At 40.8% G+C, this 14,867-nt stretch overlaps 1 protein-coding gene across 1 annotated transcript in view; it reads left to right on the top strand.

The window, feature by feature from the left end:
• Positions 1 to 14,861, top strand: part of HAPSTR1 (HUWE1 associated protein modifying stress responses) — a 24,928-nt gene extending 10,067 nt beyond the window's left edge. Inside the window, exons 3-4 of the mRNA XM_081820058.1 lie at positions 2,059 to 2,334; positions 14,283 to 14,861. Coding sequence (XP_081676184.1) covers positions 2,059 to 2,334; positions 14,283 to 14,527 — 521 coding nt within the window. The 3' untranslated portion in view covers positions 14,528 to 14,861. The remainder of the gene's footprint in view (positions 1 to 2,058; positions 2,335 to 14,282) is intronic.
• Positions 14,862 to 14,867: the final 6 nt, after the last annotated feature.

Below are 14,867 nucleotides of genomic sequence, written 5' to 3'. Positions count from 1 at the left end.
ATAAAGATTTTATTTTTATTTATTTGAGAGAGAGAGAATGAGAGACAGAGAGCATGAGAGGGAGGAGGGTCAGAGGGAGAAGCAGACTCCCTGCTGAGCAGGGAGCCCGATGCGGGACTCGATCCCGGACTCCAGGATCATGACCTGAGCCGAAGGCAGTCGCTTAACCAACTGAGCCACCCAGGCGCCCCTGTTTGGAAAAGTTTTTAGCAATAAGGACTGATCATGTAAGGAATAGGCCTTGTGCTAAAGTTCTGCTTGTGCTGCCCTCTTGCTGTCTTGCTTAATAATGCAAATTAATGCAGCTTGGGATCCTCTGTACTGGATTATTGTTTCTTTCTGGAGCACAACTCTATTATTGCTTTTCCTTTCAAAGTCTTCTGAGTTATGTGTTTTAGATAAGGAATTAAAAAATCATGGCCCACGGGGCACCACCTAACTTTGGGTAATCCAATTTCAGTTATTTCCCTAAACAGAAAATCTCATGTTGACACAAAAGTATTTCAAGTACAGTCCTTATGTTTAGGACTTTAAACAGTTACTTGGTTGAAAACCCTATCATACCCTGCTTCTCCCTCTCCCACTCCCCCTGCTTGTGTTCCCTCTCTCGCTGTGTCTCTCTCTGTCAAATAAGTAAAATCTTTAAAAAAAAAAAAAAATCATGGCCCAGAAAAGTAATAGAGGAATGATTCTTTGTGCTACAGAAGAATTCTTGCTCTTACAAAAGACCCAGGGATAAATGGAACTGTTGTCTTTAATGTCATTAAAGGTATACTTGTGAGTTTCTTTGAGCCTAGCAGTTCAACTAAAAATAAAGGGCAGTGACTTAAATTTCCTAGTAGGTCAGGGATCATTTATTGAAAACGTGCGTTCTGTATATACAGGGGTAGTATTTATATACAGGGAGACTGGAAGGCCAGTCTGAGATTTTTAAGGCAAGGTCTTTCGGGAATGTTTTGAGTTATGGGAAACTGTTGGGAACTGGAAGCACAGAGAAAGTATGTGTAGGGAAATGAATGTTTCCACTGTGCTGTTTGGTTTTGGTGTTGAGTAGTCAATCAATTAATTCTTCCTCTTGATTTCTAAAATGTTTGCTGCTGCCTTCAGTGTGTTCAGTAGGAGTGCATCCCCAAAATGACATGGTAAATGCAGGTGGCCTGAGTGATCTGTAATATTTAGTCATCTGTTGAAGGATGCTCCTACTTAGAATTCATTGTGAGAATTCTCGTTTCTGAAGGAGAGTAGAGCTTAGTGGTAAGAACCACAGACTCTGGAGCAAAATTTTAGCTCTTGTATATATTCTGTGACCTTGCTAGAGTTACTAAGTGCTCAGTAGCTGTTTCCTCTTTGCAATAGGGGGATCCCTAGTACCACTTTCAAGGTTTCTTTTTTGTTTGTTTGAGCAATCTCTACACCAGTGGCGGGCTCGAACTCATGACCCCAAAATCAACAGCCCCATGCTCTATCACTGAGCCAGCCAGGTGCCCCTCAAGGTCTTCTTGCTACCTTTTTTCTCAGGTGAAGTGGAGTATAATAATAATACACATTGAATAATTTACCCATCATTGGTATTATTAAACAGGCTAGCTTAATTAGATTAAGCTTATTAGCAAGATTTTTAAGGGAATAGCATTTTAAAAATGGTAACTTGGCTAATAAAAAGTAGTCCTTTCTATTTAAAATTACTATTTTTGGGGGGCGCCTGGCTGGCTCAGTCAGAAGAGCATGCACCCTTTGATCCTCAGGGTTGTAAGTTCGAATCCCACAATAGGGGTAGAGATTACTTAAATAAACCTAAAATAAAAATTTTTTTTTTTAAAGAACAAGGCAGAAGCTCTAGGACTATGTGATGTGTTAACCCTGAATTTAGACCATTGAGATTAAATGCCATGTGTAACACTTCAAATGTAGATGAAATACAGTTTAGTTTAATGGATTACCCTATACTTCATGATACTCATTTTGGTTAACTTGTAAAATGGTTTTCTTTTAGAAGAGAGTGCAGCCTGGCTCTACTGATTATCATGTATCTTTTTTCTTGTTCTTTTTTCCTAACAGAAAGCGTGGATACTCATCAACGAAGTTTTGATATTGGAATTCAGATTGGCTATCAGCGACGCAATAAGGATGTGTTGGCTTGGGTTAAAAAACGCAGAAGAACTATTCGTAGAGAAGATTTGATCAGCTTCCTGTGTGGGAAAGTTCCTCCACCACGAAACTCTAGAGCTCCCCCAAGACTGACTGTAGTGTCCCCTAACCGAGCTACTTCAACGGAAACTAGCTCATCTGTAGAGACTGATTTGCAACCCTTCCGGGAAGCCATAGCTCTGCATGGTAAAGCCGTTTAAACATATTTCTTTGGAAAAATGGTTAAGAGTGTGCCTGTGGACCCATTTTCACATTTAGGTTAGGTCCAGATATATTGTCTGTGTTTTGTCTATTATAGTAACTACATGCTCTAGAAATGTTTAAGTAGAATGTAAGCTAAGAACTTAACGTGGGCAATTTTTGAATGTTAGCTAGCCCATCCTAAAAAATGTTTTTAGAAAGCTAGTTTGAGCTGTCAGTGTCACAAATAACAGAATCCTTTGCAACGTTGATTAGACCTTACTGCTTTACACTTACTATTGTACATGTTTTCTTACTATTCTGAGTCAAAGAGGAAGTTCTTGTGTCTTAAGAATTCTGTTACATTTCTGACTGCCCGGAGAGCCTGGTCAGTGGCAGGCAAGTGAGGCAGGTAATTGTTGGGCTGTTATTGTGGGAACTCCCTTTGACACTCTGAGTTACTGAGCGTGCCTGTAAAGGGGGTGAGAGTTGATGACCCAAGTGGGAATGGGCAGATGTAAGAATAAGTGACTTTGCTTACGTCTGTTGTCCCTTAGGTCCTTGCTTTGATAGGACTGTCAGGACAGTCTGTCACCAACTCCCCAGGCTAGACCTGCCAGACCTCAGGGCTTTATTAAGTATTACTGAAGAAGCCTGGGGGTGTGTAGTCAACAAGTCTTGTTGTTTGTCCCTCTCTAATACAGATTTACAAGTAGAGCTGGAAGAGGTGTTTACATGACATTTAATACTGCTGTAAAAATAAAAGAACAACAAAGTAATGAGACTTAGTTGGAACTGAACAGGAAACATGCATGATGCAGGTGATATAAGAGGAGAGAAGTAATTAGTGAGTTAGGTCAGGAGGCCTGTTGAAAGTGAACATTTCTGGGCCATAGTATAGGTCATCTAAAACTAAGTAACCTGGTATTAAAAAGGGTGGGATAGAAATGCAGAGGGCTTCTATATCCTTGAAGCTTTAAGGCTTGTACAGATTCTTGTTCTCTTTGGCAGACCTTGATTCTTTACCTAAAACCCTAATCAGAGCATGGGGTTGAAAAAAGTGTTTTTTCCTCTTGATAGTTTATGATAAGTTAAAAACACAGACATTTATTGCAAGAAAGTCCCTGATGTGTGGATGCAGTACTTAGGACTGCTGGCTGTTTCTAATGTAGGGGAATAGTCATGCCATCAGAACTTCTCAAACTCAGGCAGAAACTTTGTTCTTACTCATTTACAGATTTCACCTCTTTTACCATTAAGTTTGGAACAAATGACTGGAAGTGTGTGTAGTGACAGGTGACCAGCCTGTCCACAACGGTAGGGCTGGATGTGGTTGTCTCTAAGCATTCTGATTTTCTTTATTGTTAGGTGCATTTATGATTCATTCCATACCTTTCTCGTTAAAGTTTTTTTTTCTGTATCATACTATACTTTAGAAGATAGTTTTAAGACACACAAATGCCACTCCTATTATAAAATCTTAGTGCAGTTGTATACCTTGTAAAAAGTGCCAGGTCTTCCCCCCCCCCCCCGCCTTTTTTTTTTGACTGTTAAGCTTGTGATTTGTTATTTTCCTGAATTTTTGGAGTTTTAGTAACAATGTAGTTTTAAGAAGAGACTTTATAATCTTGACTTATATTTAAATTGTGAGGTTCAAGAAAGTTTAAAGCTGTGTAGAAAAATAATCTTTCCCTTTAGAAGACTTCAAGTAGCACCAGTCCAGGATATACTGGAGACTCTGTGTACTCTTAACTCTAAGGTTCCTACACTGAATTCCCGTAGTTAAAACACTGTTGTGGTCAAGTAATACGGCCCCTTGGAAGAGTATACAGAAACAAATTACACTGAGTTTTGTGCTTAGTGGTTTTAGAAAACATCAGTGTATTGAGAATGCTAGTCTGGTTTGAGTGTTTAAAGTGATTTGAATGATTTCTAGTGATAGGGCATTGTTGACTAAATTATAAAGCAGATTAATGACCAGCTTTGTAACCAGGTGTCCTCGTGATCTGAGTTCCTGGATAATCTGTAAATTGAAGTGAAAACTGCCCAGGTGATCTTCTAAAATGTATTTGGAGACATCTTCAGTAGGGTACATTCTTGTCAGAATTTAGTTTTGCATATAATTGCTTAGCCAGATTTGTGAAATGTAGTTGAAGTCAAATTGAAGTTCTTAAGGATCTGCATTGGAAGGAGAGTCTAAATTCATGAGGTTTTGGACTACAAGGTTGGGGGGCAGGATATAGGAAAAGAGTTGCGTATTGAAGTATATTTACTAAGTTTTTAAAGAGCAAACATGAGTGTAGAAGGTCACATCATTCTATCGCTTTTTATGAGAGGACAATTTTCCCCCATAGTTTTTCTTAATCAGCTCCTAAATACTCTCCGGTACCAAACACACCTATATACATCTAAAATAAGCATTTTATTTGAAGAAAAATGGCAAAGATGTAATACTTGTAGAACATTTATTTCCTTAGACACTGAGGGTGTGATAATGAGTAAGATCTTCTGATTAGTACTGTGTCAGCCTCGGACTTAACAAAATTTCAGTCATACATACATCAGTTAATGGTTATCCAGTAGTTTCAGTCAAATCTGTTGGGTTATTGAGGCTTAAAGAATATCATCCAGTGCTTTATTTGGCACTGGTCTGCAATATAGGTTGCTTTTTTTCATGTGTACCATGGGATCTAGTCATTTGGATATTAAACTTCCCAAGAAGTCAGAGAAATACATAAGTGTGTGCTAAACTGATTTTTGTCCTTGCCTTGTTAATCCTTGTCTTAAAATAAGAACATCAAAAAGTTACCAAGTGCTGAATTAGTACCTGCCACCTTGTTTTTAATGTAACAGAAGATTTCAGATGGACCTAAAGTCCTCTGGACCGTTTTGTGCTTCTCAGTCTCCCTTTCTCATTCTACCTCTCAGGCATCTTCTCTCATTTGGAGCTTTTCTTTTCTTCGTTTTTTTTTTTTTTTTTTTCCTTCATAGGCTCTTTCAGCCTCGATCTTTCCTCAGACTCTTTCACTGACTTAGATTACACTCTCCAGGTCTCAAGCTCTAACCGCCTCCTGCAAGGCCTTGTACTTGTAGGCCCCTGTTCCTGACGGCCTGGTGCATGTGCTCCGTTGTCCTCTGGCGGATGTCCATACCACAACATCCCTGCGTCTGTCTCACGTAGATGTCTGCAGTCCTAGCCCCGTTAGCAAATACCCATCTTTTCCTCATTGAGCCATTCAGATGGATATATGTGTCTGTGCTATCTCTGGGAGTGTATAAATGAAGAGTGAGTGCTTCCTTTTCTGTTGAGGCCAACACATACTTGGACAATTTTATTTTAATGGCGTAAACGTGGTATGTGTAAGATATTCTAGGGGCAGAAAGGGACACTTTACTACGCAGCCTGGCCGTGCGTTAAGAGAAGGCTTTTTGGAGGAGATGAGGACTGGGCTCCTGGAATAATCTTCCTGCTCTTGCATTCTGGCCCTGGGATGACCCAGTCGCCAGCCCACTCCCACTGGAGTAGTCTTTTCCCATCTTGTCACTTCACTGAAAAATAACCTTTGTTTACAGCTGATAGGTTGCAGTCAGAACTCAGCATGGCATTGCAAGGCCTTTCTAATTGGGTCTTGACCTTGGGTCAGATACCTTAGCCATACTGTCTCATCTGTGGAACACTTCCATGCTCTTTTCCCAGATCTTTCCCTCTGCCTGCTCATACTTAAAGATGGATCAAGCGCCTCTTCCAAAATGAAGCTTTCTTGCAGATCTCCCTTCTGAAGCCTTCCTTGAGCTGTTAGTCTGTTCTCCCCTTGTGGCTGTCCCTCCCAATAGATTGGGGCTACCTGAGGGCAGGGCCTTGTCTTAAAGCTTCTGGCTTTAACAGAACTTGGCAAAGAACCTGGTATAGATGTGTTCTGATTTGATCAGAGTTCAGAGGTCTGTTACGTGTATGGATACAACACAGTGGGGCCAGAGAACCTTTAGGAAGAGTTGAGGATCACAGATCTCGGATGACTGCAGTGAGGGTAGAAGGAATGGTGTGTACCTTAGGAGAGCTACAAAGGAAACTCCTTAAATTAGAACAACTGAGACTTTGAACGGGGCTTGATGATGATGCACCATTACAGCTATGTTAGTGTTTACTTTGTGCCAACATTCTGCTAAGGAGGTTCTCATTTAATCCTGCACTTGCCTTGAGTGATTGCCATTTTGTTGATGAAGAGGGGGGCTTATTTGGCTTCGATGGAACAGATTAGTAAGTGGAAGAATAGATACTCCAGATCTGCCTGTCTCCAAGTGCATGCTCTTAACCACTGTGCCTCCATATTTGTACATTTGTGGTCCCTCCCCCATGGGTCTGGGGGTTGGGTGGGAAAGAAGATTTTTCTTCTCTAAAGACATCAGACAATACATGCATTTTCTATCTGTCTTGGGTTTCTCGCCATAAGTGAATCTCGTTAAGTAGGCTTGAAGTGAATGGTTCGTGACTTGCTGTATTTCTGGTTCACTTTAGTAGAAAGAGTAGTTAGGCTTTTTTGTTAGGTAGGCTACATTCTCAGTATGACCTTGGGCAAGATGGTTAACTTTTCCAAGGCAATCTCCTCCTTTGTGGAAGGCGATATACTTTGTAAGATGTTAGATTGAGAAACTAAGCAAAGTACCTACCTACCCTTTCACAACACTGTTTTTTACCTTGAGAGAAGGGGGACTTCTGATTAGTTCTAAGTCCTATGAGCGCCCTCTTTGCCTCTGGGTGGCATTTCACTGCAAAAGTAGACCTGGAGCTTGGGTATCCTCTGAAGATACTTTTCTCCCCTCCCTTTTCAGTAAGGATGGCCTTTTAAATTGCATATATCGCTACAGAGGGGAAGGGTAATGTAAAACTTACTGTTAATTACTTAGGTTACTTGCTAGGATCTGGAGCTTTTTTTTTTCATTTTTCATGTTGATATAATGAAGTTGGTGCTGTTCTCTTTCTACTGGATGGACAGATTCTCAGTTGCCTTGCCCAAGCTAGTGTTGTGTCTGGAAAGCCTTAGATTGAAATCTGGTCTCCTTGTTCTGAGTTTTGTTCATTATTGGGGCGGGGGTTAGGTGAAAAGGGTCCAGAGTAGGAATGGGGCGTGTGTTAATGGAAGGGAAGTGAGAGACCAGGCTGAGAGAAGCAGTTGGATGCCAAGGCAGACTTCACTCTTTCGATACCTTACTCAAAACCGCCTCACTCACATCATCTCATAGATGGTCTTTGTAGGTTCCTGGCTGCGGTTCAGACTGTTCCTGTACAGATCAGAAACACTTGGTTTTAGTTCCAAAAGTCATTTTGATGACATTCTTGACTGAGGTACTAGGAACCAACCTTACTGGGCCTGGGTTGTCCCTTCTGTAAAATTCCATCCGTTCACACTCACAGGCCCCTAGCACGCAGGCTGTGGTGTCATAATAGGTGCTGGTGGGAATTGCTGTCCTGGGCACTTGACTTTAGGATCTCACCTTGCCCAGTTTTAAGTTCCTTTCCTGTTTAAATTCACTAGTGTAAGTACTGTGAAAGGGGCTTAGGCAGGCTAGCCTTTAATGTGACCCTGGAGAATTTCAAACAAAGGAAAGAAACAAAGTTTGTTGTTTTAAAGAAAGCACTTAGTGAGTTAATACAGCAGCTCCTAAGTATTGAAGTCTGCCATCTGAACCCTTTTTAGTTTGAAACCCTCCCTTTTGGTGGATGTGGTGTTACTAGTTCTCATTTCTGCAGTTCAAATCCTTCTTTGGAAGTGGTGGTGATTTAAAAATAAAGTATATATTGTCATTTTGTAGCCTTTTCTAGTGCCCAGCATTTACTGAACACTAAACACTAAGCACTGTTTATTAGAGGCTAGTGGTAGGGGCCTCTGATAAAAGATGAGTTACATAATATCCTTGAGTTTCTAGCCTGGTAGAATTGTGTTAGAGCATTTGAAGTATATGAACACAGGCAGTCAGATTGAGAGCCATTGCCCTAGGAGTGTTAATAAACTCCCATTTCTGGCTCCTCCTTTTTTGCCTAACAAGGTCTTCTCTGGGCTAACGTACATGGTTATCCTTAGTCTTTTAAATAAATCATTAAATTGCTCGAAAGGTTCTTGGATCTGGAGGAACTGGGTGTAGGGCTTTTTCAGAAAATCATAAAAGGTCAGATAGGAATTTTTACCTAGGAAAAATGTAAGGCAAATTCCTAATTTGTCAATACTCAATGTATAAAACTAATCCCTTCTTCTCCTAGTGTTTATGTAAACCTGTGGATTCCAGGCAGCTTGAACCAATAGGGTTTTTGTTCCCTGAGCACAGGTTTTTGTAGCTTTTGCTAATTTATCAGAAAACATTCTTTGGACCTGTGTTGTGCACTAGAGCAGTACAGAAGAAAAGTTAAGGAATTTTGGTGAGAACAAGGCCTCTTGATAGAATTTGCTAGATACCTGAGATCCAATACATTTAAGAAGAAATTTAAGTATTTGTGTTTGGTTCTGTTTCTTCCCCTTTCCTTATCACTCTTGTCCCCTTCCATCCATAGAGCTAAATAATTTAGAAACAAATATTTGATAGCTAACAAGTATAGTATACATGAAACTCCTTGTAACTTTCCGTTGCAGAGGACTAACTGGAACTGACCTATGGGGGATTTTGATCCATCCGTCACAGTCCTTCCTTCTCTTGCCTGTCTGTACTTCTAGTACAGCACGTGGAACACAGTAGTAGGGACTTAATAAATGCGTGTTGAATGTTGCAGTCTGCATCTTCATGAAATAATAGAACTGTTGATAGTTACTTAACAGTAAAATATTTTAAAAACTTACTTGGAAATTAAGATGTAAGACATTAATGCACCAAAGCAATCTCATCACTTAATTGCTTGAAATTGATTATTTCACAGAATCTTCTTTAATTAAAATTCCTCTGCAGGCTGGAATTTCTAAATTATGGCCTTTGTTCAAGCCAGCTTTTGAGAACAAGAACAATGAAGGCAATTAACATTTTTGATGAAAAGTTGGCATTTTCTGTATATTAAGATTAGATATTAGCTGCTGAAGTTTCTGGAGTAGGACTTAACTAAAGCTACCAACATCATTGATACGAAATTGTTTTGAACTTGCAGTAAAATTTTGCTGGACATTTTTTCATTGATGTGAGAAGGAGTCCATGTAGCCATGCCTCAGTCAGTTTACTCACCTAGTACTGGTAGTTATGAAGCACTTTAACATTTGAGTTTAATTTTTCCGCTAGTTTTCTGATTTATAAATACCAGTTTCTCTTGGAAAGTTTGAAAATTTCCGAAAAGTAAAAAATTCAGTATCTTGTTATCCCACTATATAGAGATAACTACAGTTAAATGTTTGGTGCATTTTCTTTCAGTCTTTTTTTCAATGTATAAATATTAAAACTATTTCATAGTTGAGATCATACTGCATATATGGTACTGTATCTTGCTTTTTTCATTTTAACGTCGTGAGCATTTTTTCCCATGGCATTAAAACTGTCTTTGAAAAATTTGAAAGCATTGGGCTGTCAGCATAACTTGAAAATGTTTTCTTGGTGTGACACATGTATCTTTGTAATTGGTTTGATTTAGTGTGCTTTACTTCAATAAAAATTCAGTATTACAATTTACATATTGGGGTGGGGAGTGGTATCTACTTCAAATTACTAAAATCTTAGTAGAATTCCTTTTTCCATAATTTGAACTCCTTCCCTGGTGCATTTAAAACACGACATTTTACACACAAGTGCTTGCTTGCTTAAAACCTCAGAACACCACTCTGCAAAGGGAGCGCTACCCACTTGAATAGCGCAATTCATTTGAAATGTAAGAATGCCAGTGTCCTGGGGTTCCAGTCAGGAAGTTCTCACTTTGTTCAAATGGTGGGGATTTCAAATCCCCCCTTTCATACTGGAGATGGGAGAACTGGTGGAGCATATCTGCCCAGGGTCCTGAGCCTGTGCTGAGTGGATCGACCGTAATGACAGCCCATGTATTCTCCTCCAGGGCTGGCCCTCTGCCCTTGCAGGCTGCAGGGGGTTGGGGAGCGAGTAGACAGTGTAGATGCAGCCCCCAGGCCACGGGCTGCCGGACAGAGGAAGGGAGGTGGGCCGGTTCTGCACTTGATCTTTCCGTGCCTGTGACCTGACTCCATGCTGGGAAACTGGAATGACGTGGAATTAATTCTGGAAACAGGATTTTCTTACTATCTCAAGCATGAATTTGGTATGAAAATAATAGTTATGTGCTATTTTTAACAACTGACCATGTAACATAGATTCCTATAACCTGGACTGTGACTTTGTTTTAGCTCCAGTGGGAGCTTTCTTTTCAAAGTATGATGAAATCATCCTAATCTTTTTTTTTTTTCCTACTCCTGCACTAATCATTTAAAATGGATGCAGAAACTAAAACTGATTGAGTTTATCTTGTATTAAGCAATGGAGACTTTTCTGTCTAATCATACTACTTGTTCTGCTGCTTTTGTCAATTGATATTCCCATAGCCCTTTTGAAAAAGTGTGTTTTGGTAGAAATTAAGTTGTATGCCCTTGGGCCGTACAACTTAGTTTTTAGTTCTGAAGCATGTCTAGACTCTCTGTACTTGTATAGGCCTGATCATGTGGCTTAGCTAAGGTTTCCTGAAGCATCTTCCAGTAGCTGTCATTGGTTTATAAAATAAAATTTGGGCTGTTTAAAATAATATATTTTTTGGTTGTTCATCTTAATTTTTTTTTTTTTTTTGACACTTTCGAAAAGTCTTTTTGGGGAAGATTTTAGATCGTTAAACTTTGAGAAGAATTTTCACTGCTGAGAGTAGATAGGAAGCAGGTAATGTGGCACATTGTGACTTGACTTTAGCTTCCAAACTAAGCCCCGAGTCATACACCCAACAGAAAAAAGATTGTGATTTTCCAGCAGTTACTGGGGAATTTTCAAATTGACCAAATTGATAATTTAATATCTCTTCTTTTTCATGGAGAATAGCAGTGGAAGCAATAGAAGTGTTTGCTTGATGTGCCTGTTCACTTCTGGTGGAGTATTCTGTGAGCCTTGGGTATTTGTCCCTTAGGTGTTAAACACGTTGCCATGTTAACAAGAGGGATTCTGGGGCGGGGGGTGGGGGTTGTTGAGTTCTCTTGGTGGTTTCAAATGATAAAGGGATCCTCAGTTTAATTATTGAAGTAGCCCAGTTTCGTGCTGAAGGCCCACATTTTGCAGTGTAATCTCCTTAGGACTTCCTGCATTATGAAACAGCTATGAAAAGGTTATTGTCTTAAGTTCTTGGACACCTTTTAGTAGTTGGTTATGGACTGCTAGGTTAGAAAAAAGAAAGCACAACTCTCCCCTCAAACTGTGGTGGAGAGCTGGAAAAAAATGCCAGCAATTTGGGAATAATTGAGTTTTTTAAAACTCGATGGCAAAGATTTAAGAGACAAAAACCACCTGGGTTTGTTTCCTGGTGTTGGAGAGGTGAATGAACGTCAGCAGCTTTGGATTTCAGTGGGTTTCAAAATGGGCAGGGCTTTGACGCACCCTCCTGTTTTCAGAATTCGGTGAATGCTGTGTGCCAGGCACCGAGGGCATTAGGTAGAGATGAAACGACCCTGTCAATAGGAAGAGACAAAAGATCCTACTGCACGGTGTAAGATGAGCCCAGGACGTTTCTTTCCCTTCTTTTCCTGTATGTTTAATAAACCCATGTGGGCTGAGGAGGAAGCGTGGTTCATTTTTGGTGTTACACTGGAGATGTCCAGCAGGCAGTTAGAAATACGGATGGGTCCTTGAGCTCAGGAGAAATGCCTGCTCCTGTGGAAAACGATGCCTGTAGGTAAGCTCAGTGGTCAAGGACACCACCCTGGGTGACACCAACCTGTCAGAGGCAGAAGAGAAGCCCACAGAGGCCACTGATGGAACTGTCAGGCTGGAGAACAGGAAGGAGCGGAGAGTTTCAAGCAGGAGGGAAGAGGAGCCAGCAAGAGACTAAAAAAGGAGAGAGGTAGGAGAACCAGGAAAGAAGCCTGAGTGGGCAGGAGCTGCTGAGGAACTAGGGGCCTCAGTCGGCAGGAGCAAATATTGGAAGGCACAGGCCCGACCCTTGGAAAGAGATCCTCAGAAGGAACCGCAGGTCCTTTGCTTTGGCAGCGCACATCCACGCTCTCCCTGTAGGAGTGCAGAGGGCAAGAAGGGAGAGAAGCTAACTGTTGAGTGAGGCCTGAGGCAGGCCAGACCCTAGACCCTGTCGCCACTTCCTGCTGAAATGTTGACCTTAAGGGGCAGGGTCAAAGTGAAGGGGGAGATCTTAGATCGTGCTTGTGTTTGAGCCCCAGCTCTTGCTCACTGGCTGTGTGACCCTGGGTCGCTTGCTTAACCTCTTAACCTCGGTTTCTCATCCACAAAACTGGTAGTACAGATGGCAGAGGATTATTTTGAGGATGAAATTTAAAAATACGTAGTGCCTAACACAGGAAGTGCTCTGAGATTAGTGCCTTTGTCTTTTTTTTTTTTTTTTTTTTATAGGCACCAGCCTTGGAACGGTGTGGAGCTAAAGAGGGGTGTGATCAGCCTTCCTCTGGCCACCAGTGGGGAGGGAGGACGCATCTTCCACAGGGAGAGCAGTGAGGGGGCTGATTAGTACCAGGGAGGGAGTTTGAGAGCAGTAAGAAGAGGTGTGGGCTACAGAACAGGATCATCCTAAGGGAGACTGTTGAGGCCATGGGCCTGAGAGTGTTCACAGAGTATTTGTAGTGTAAGAACAATGTCGAAGGGAATTTATTGATTTGATGCGGTAGAAAGCAGAGGATTTTTTCTCGACTTAATGTTCAAATTTAAATCACATTTATAGAGTATAAAATGGGCCCCTACCAAACCAACCGGTAAGCTTATTTTAAAATCTAAGATACAAGTTATGCTCTTTGGGAACATGGATTATATTAGATCATACTCTGTAATAGTCCAGTAATAACACAATCCCTGTGTGAGGCTAGAATAATGTAAGAGGAAGTTCATAAGGCACATCCACTGTCCGTGATGTGAGGTTTTCAAATTCAACACTATGGTTAATGTTTCCTGGCCTCACTTGTTCCTTTCACAGGTTTATCCTATACATTTCAGAGTGGAACATATGTTTGCCTCCTTAGCTATTCAAGAGTCTAAGGAATGAGTGTCCAGCAATGAGTTGCTGGGTCTATTCTGGATTTAATTCAACCTTGAAAGCAGCAGGATTTTTTTTTTATACCATCCTTGTGTTCCCTCCTCTGAGGGATTATATATGGTAATAAGGCTGTCCAAAGGAGTATCTACCAAATACAGTCCAGACCTTGGGTGATCATATAGCTTGATTTGTCCAAGGGCAGACTGACTTTGTACTTGATGTCCCAGCATACTTTTTAATAATGACCCCTTTTTTGGGCTCAAGAGTGCACTGTTTTGGATGATAAATTATAAAGTCAATTTATCTGAAGGGGTAGTTGGAACAAGCCCTCTCAGGCCTGGAAATGATGCTTGCTCCCCTGTGTGCACATAAACACACTGGAAGGATCTGTTGGGGATGGTAACTGGATAACCAAACTGTCCTGTTTAAAAGCAAGCACCTGCTGTCCTCAGCCATAAACTACAAGTAACATACATACCGAGTAGAGTAGGTGGGAGGGTTTTGTGATATGTGTGTACACCTAGCAAGGTGCTTGCGACCTAATATGCTTCCAGTAATTGGTAATTATCAATATTGTAAATATTGGTAGTATTACCAATAAAACATACATCAAAAGCCCATGGATTCGTTTTTCCAGAAGAAAACATAAACTGCTCCCTGGTGACTCCCCCTACCCCCCCTTAAGAAAACAGGGAGACATCCTTTGATCCTATGAAACATTGAACGTAAAGTGGGTTGCTTTCAAGAGGGTTCAATAATCGAGCAACTCTAAAACCTTTTTTCTTCTTCCTAGGTCTTAGTGGTGCAATGGCTAGTATAAGCGTGCGTTCGAGTACCCCAGGCTCTCCTACACATGTAAGCAGTGGATCGAATGCTAGTCGAAGGAGAAATGGACTCCATGATGTCGATTTGAACACTTTCATATCAGAAGAAATGGCACTCCACTTGGACAATGGTGGAACTAGAAAGCGTACCTCAGCCCAGTGTGGCGATGTCATTACAGACTCACCAACCCATAAACGCAACAGAATGATCTAAACTGCAAACATTTTCACACCCACCATGCTGCTTGAAAGCCACTTGATCCTCAACATATATTATTGCAAAGGAAACATGAGGCCATCTTCCCTTGTTCACTGTTTAAGACAAGTGAATTCTATAGTGGTTGCCATAAAAGGAAGTTCTAGGTATTTACAGTAGATGCCTCTTGTAACTATGGCTTTCTTAAAACTATAATCCTAGCAGAGGACATCAGAATCGTGTAGTCATTAGCAAGATCATCATAGGCAAACATATATCCGTTCCAAGGCTAAAAGTGACCTTAACTGTATTTATTCTCAAAGGGAAAGGAAATATCAGATGTTTATTTGGTTATAGA

This window comes from Leptonychotes weddellii, chromosome 5 (assembly GCF_054177405.1).
Source record: "Leptonychotes weddellii isolate Sample4059 chromosome 5, ASM5417740v2, whole genome shotgun sequence".
Lineage (NCBI taxonomy): Eukaryota > Metazoa > Chordata > Mammalia > Carnivora > Phocidae > Leptonychotes > Leptonychotes weddellii.
This window is presented reverse-complemented; position numbering and strand designations above follow the sequence as displayed.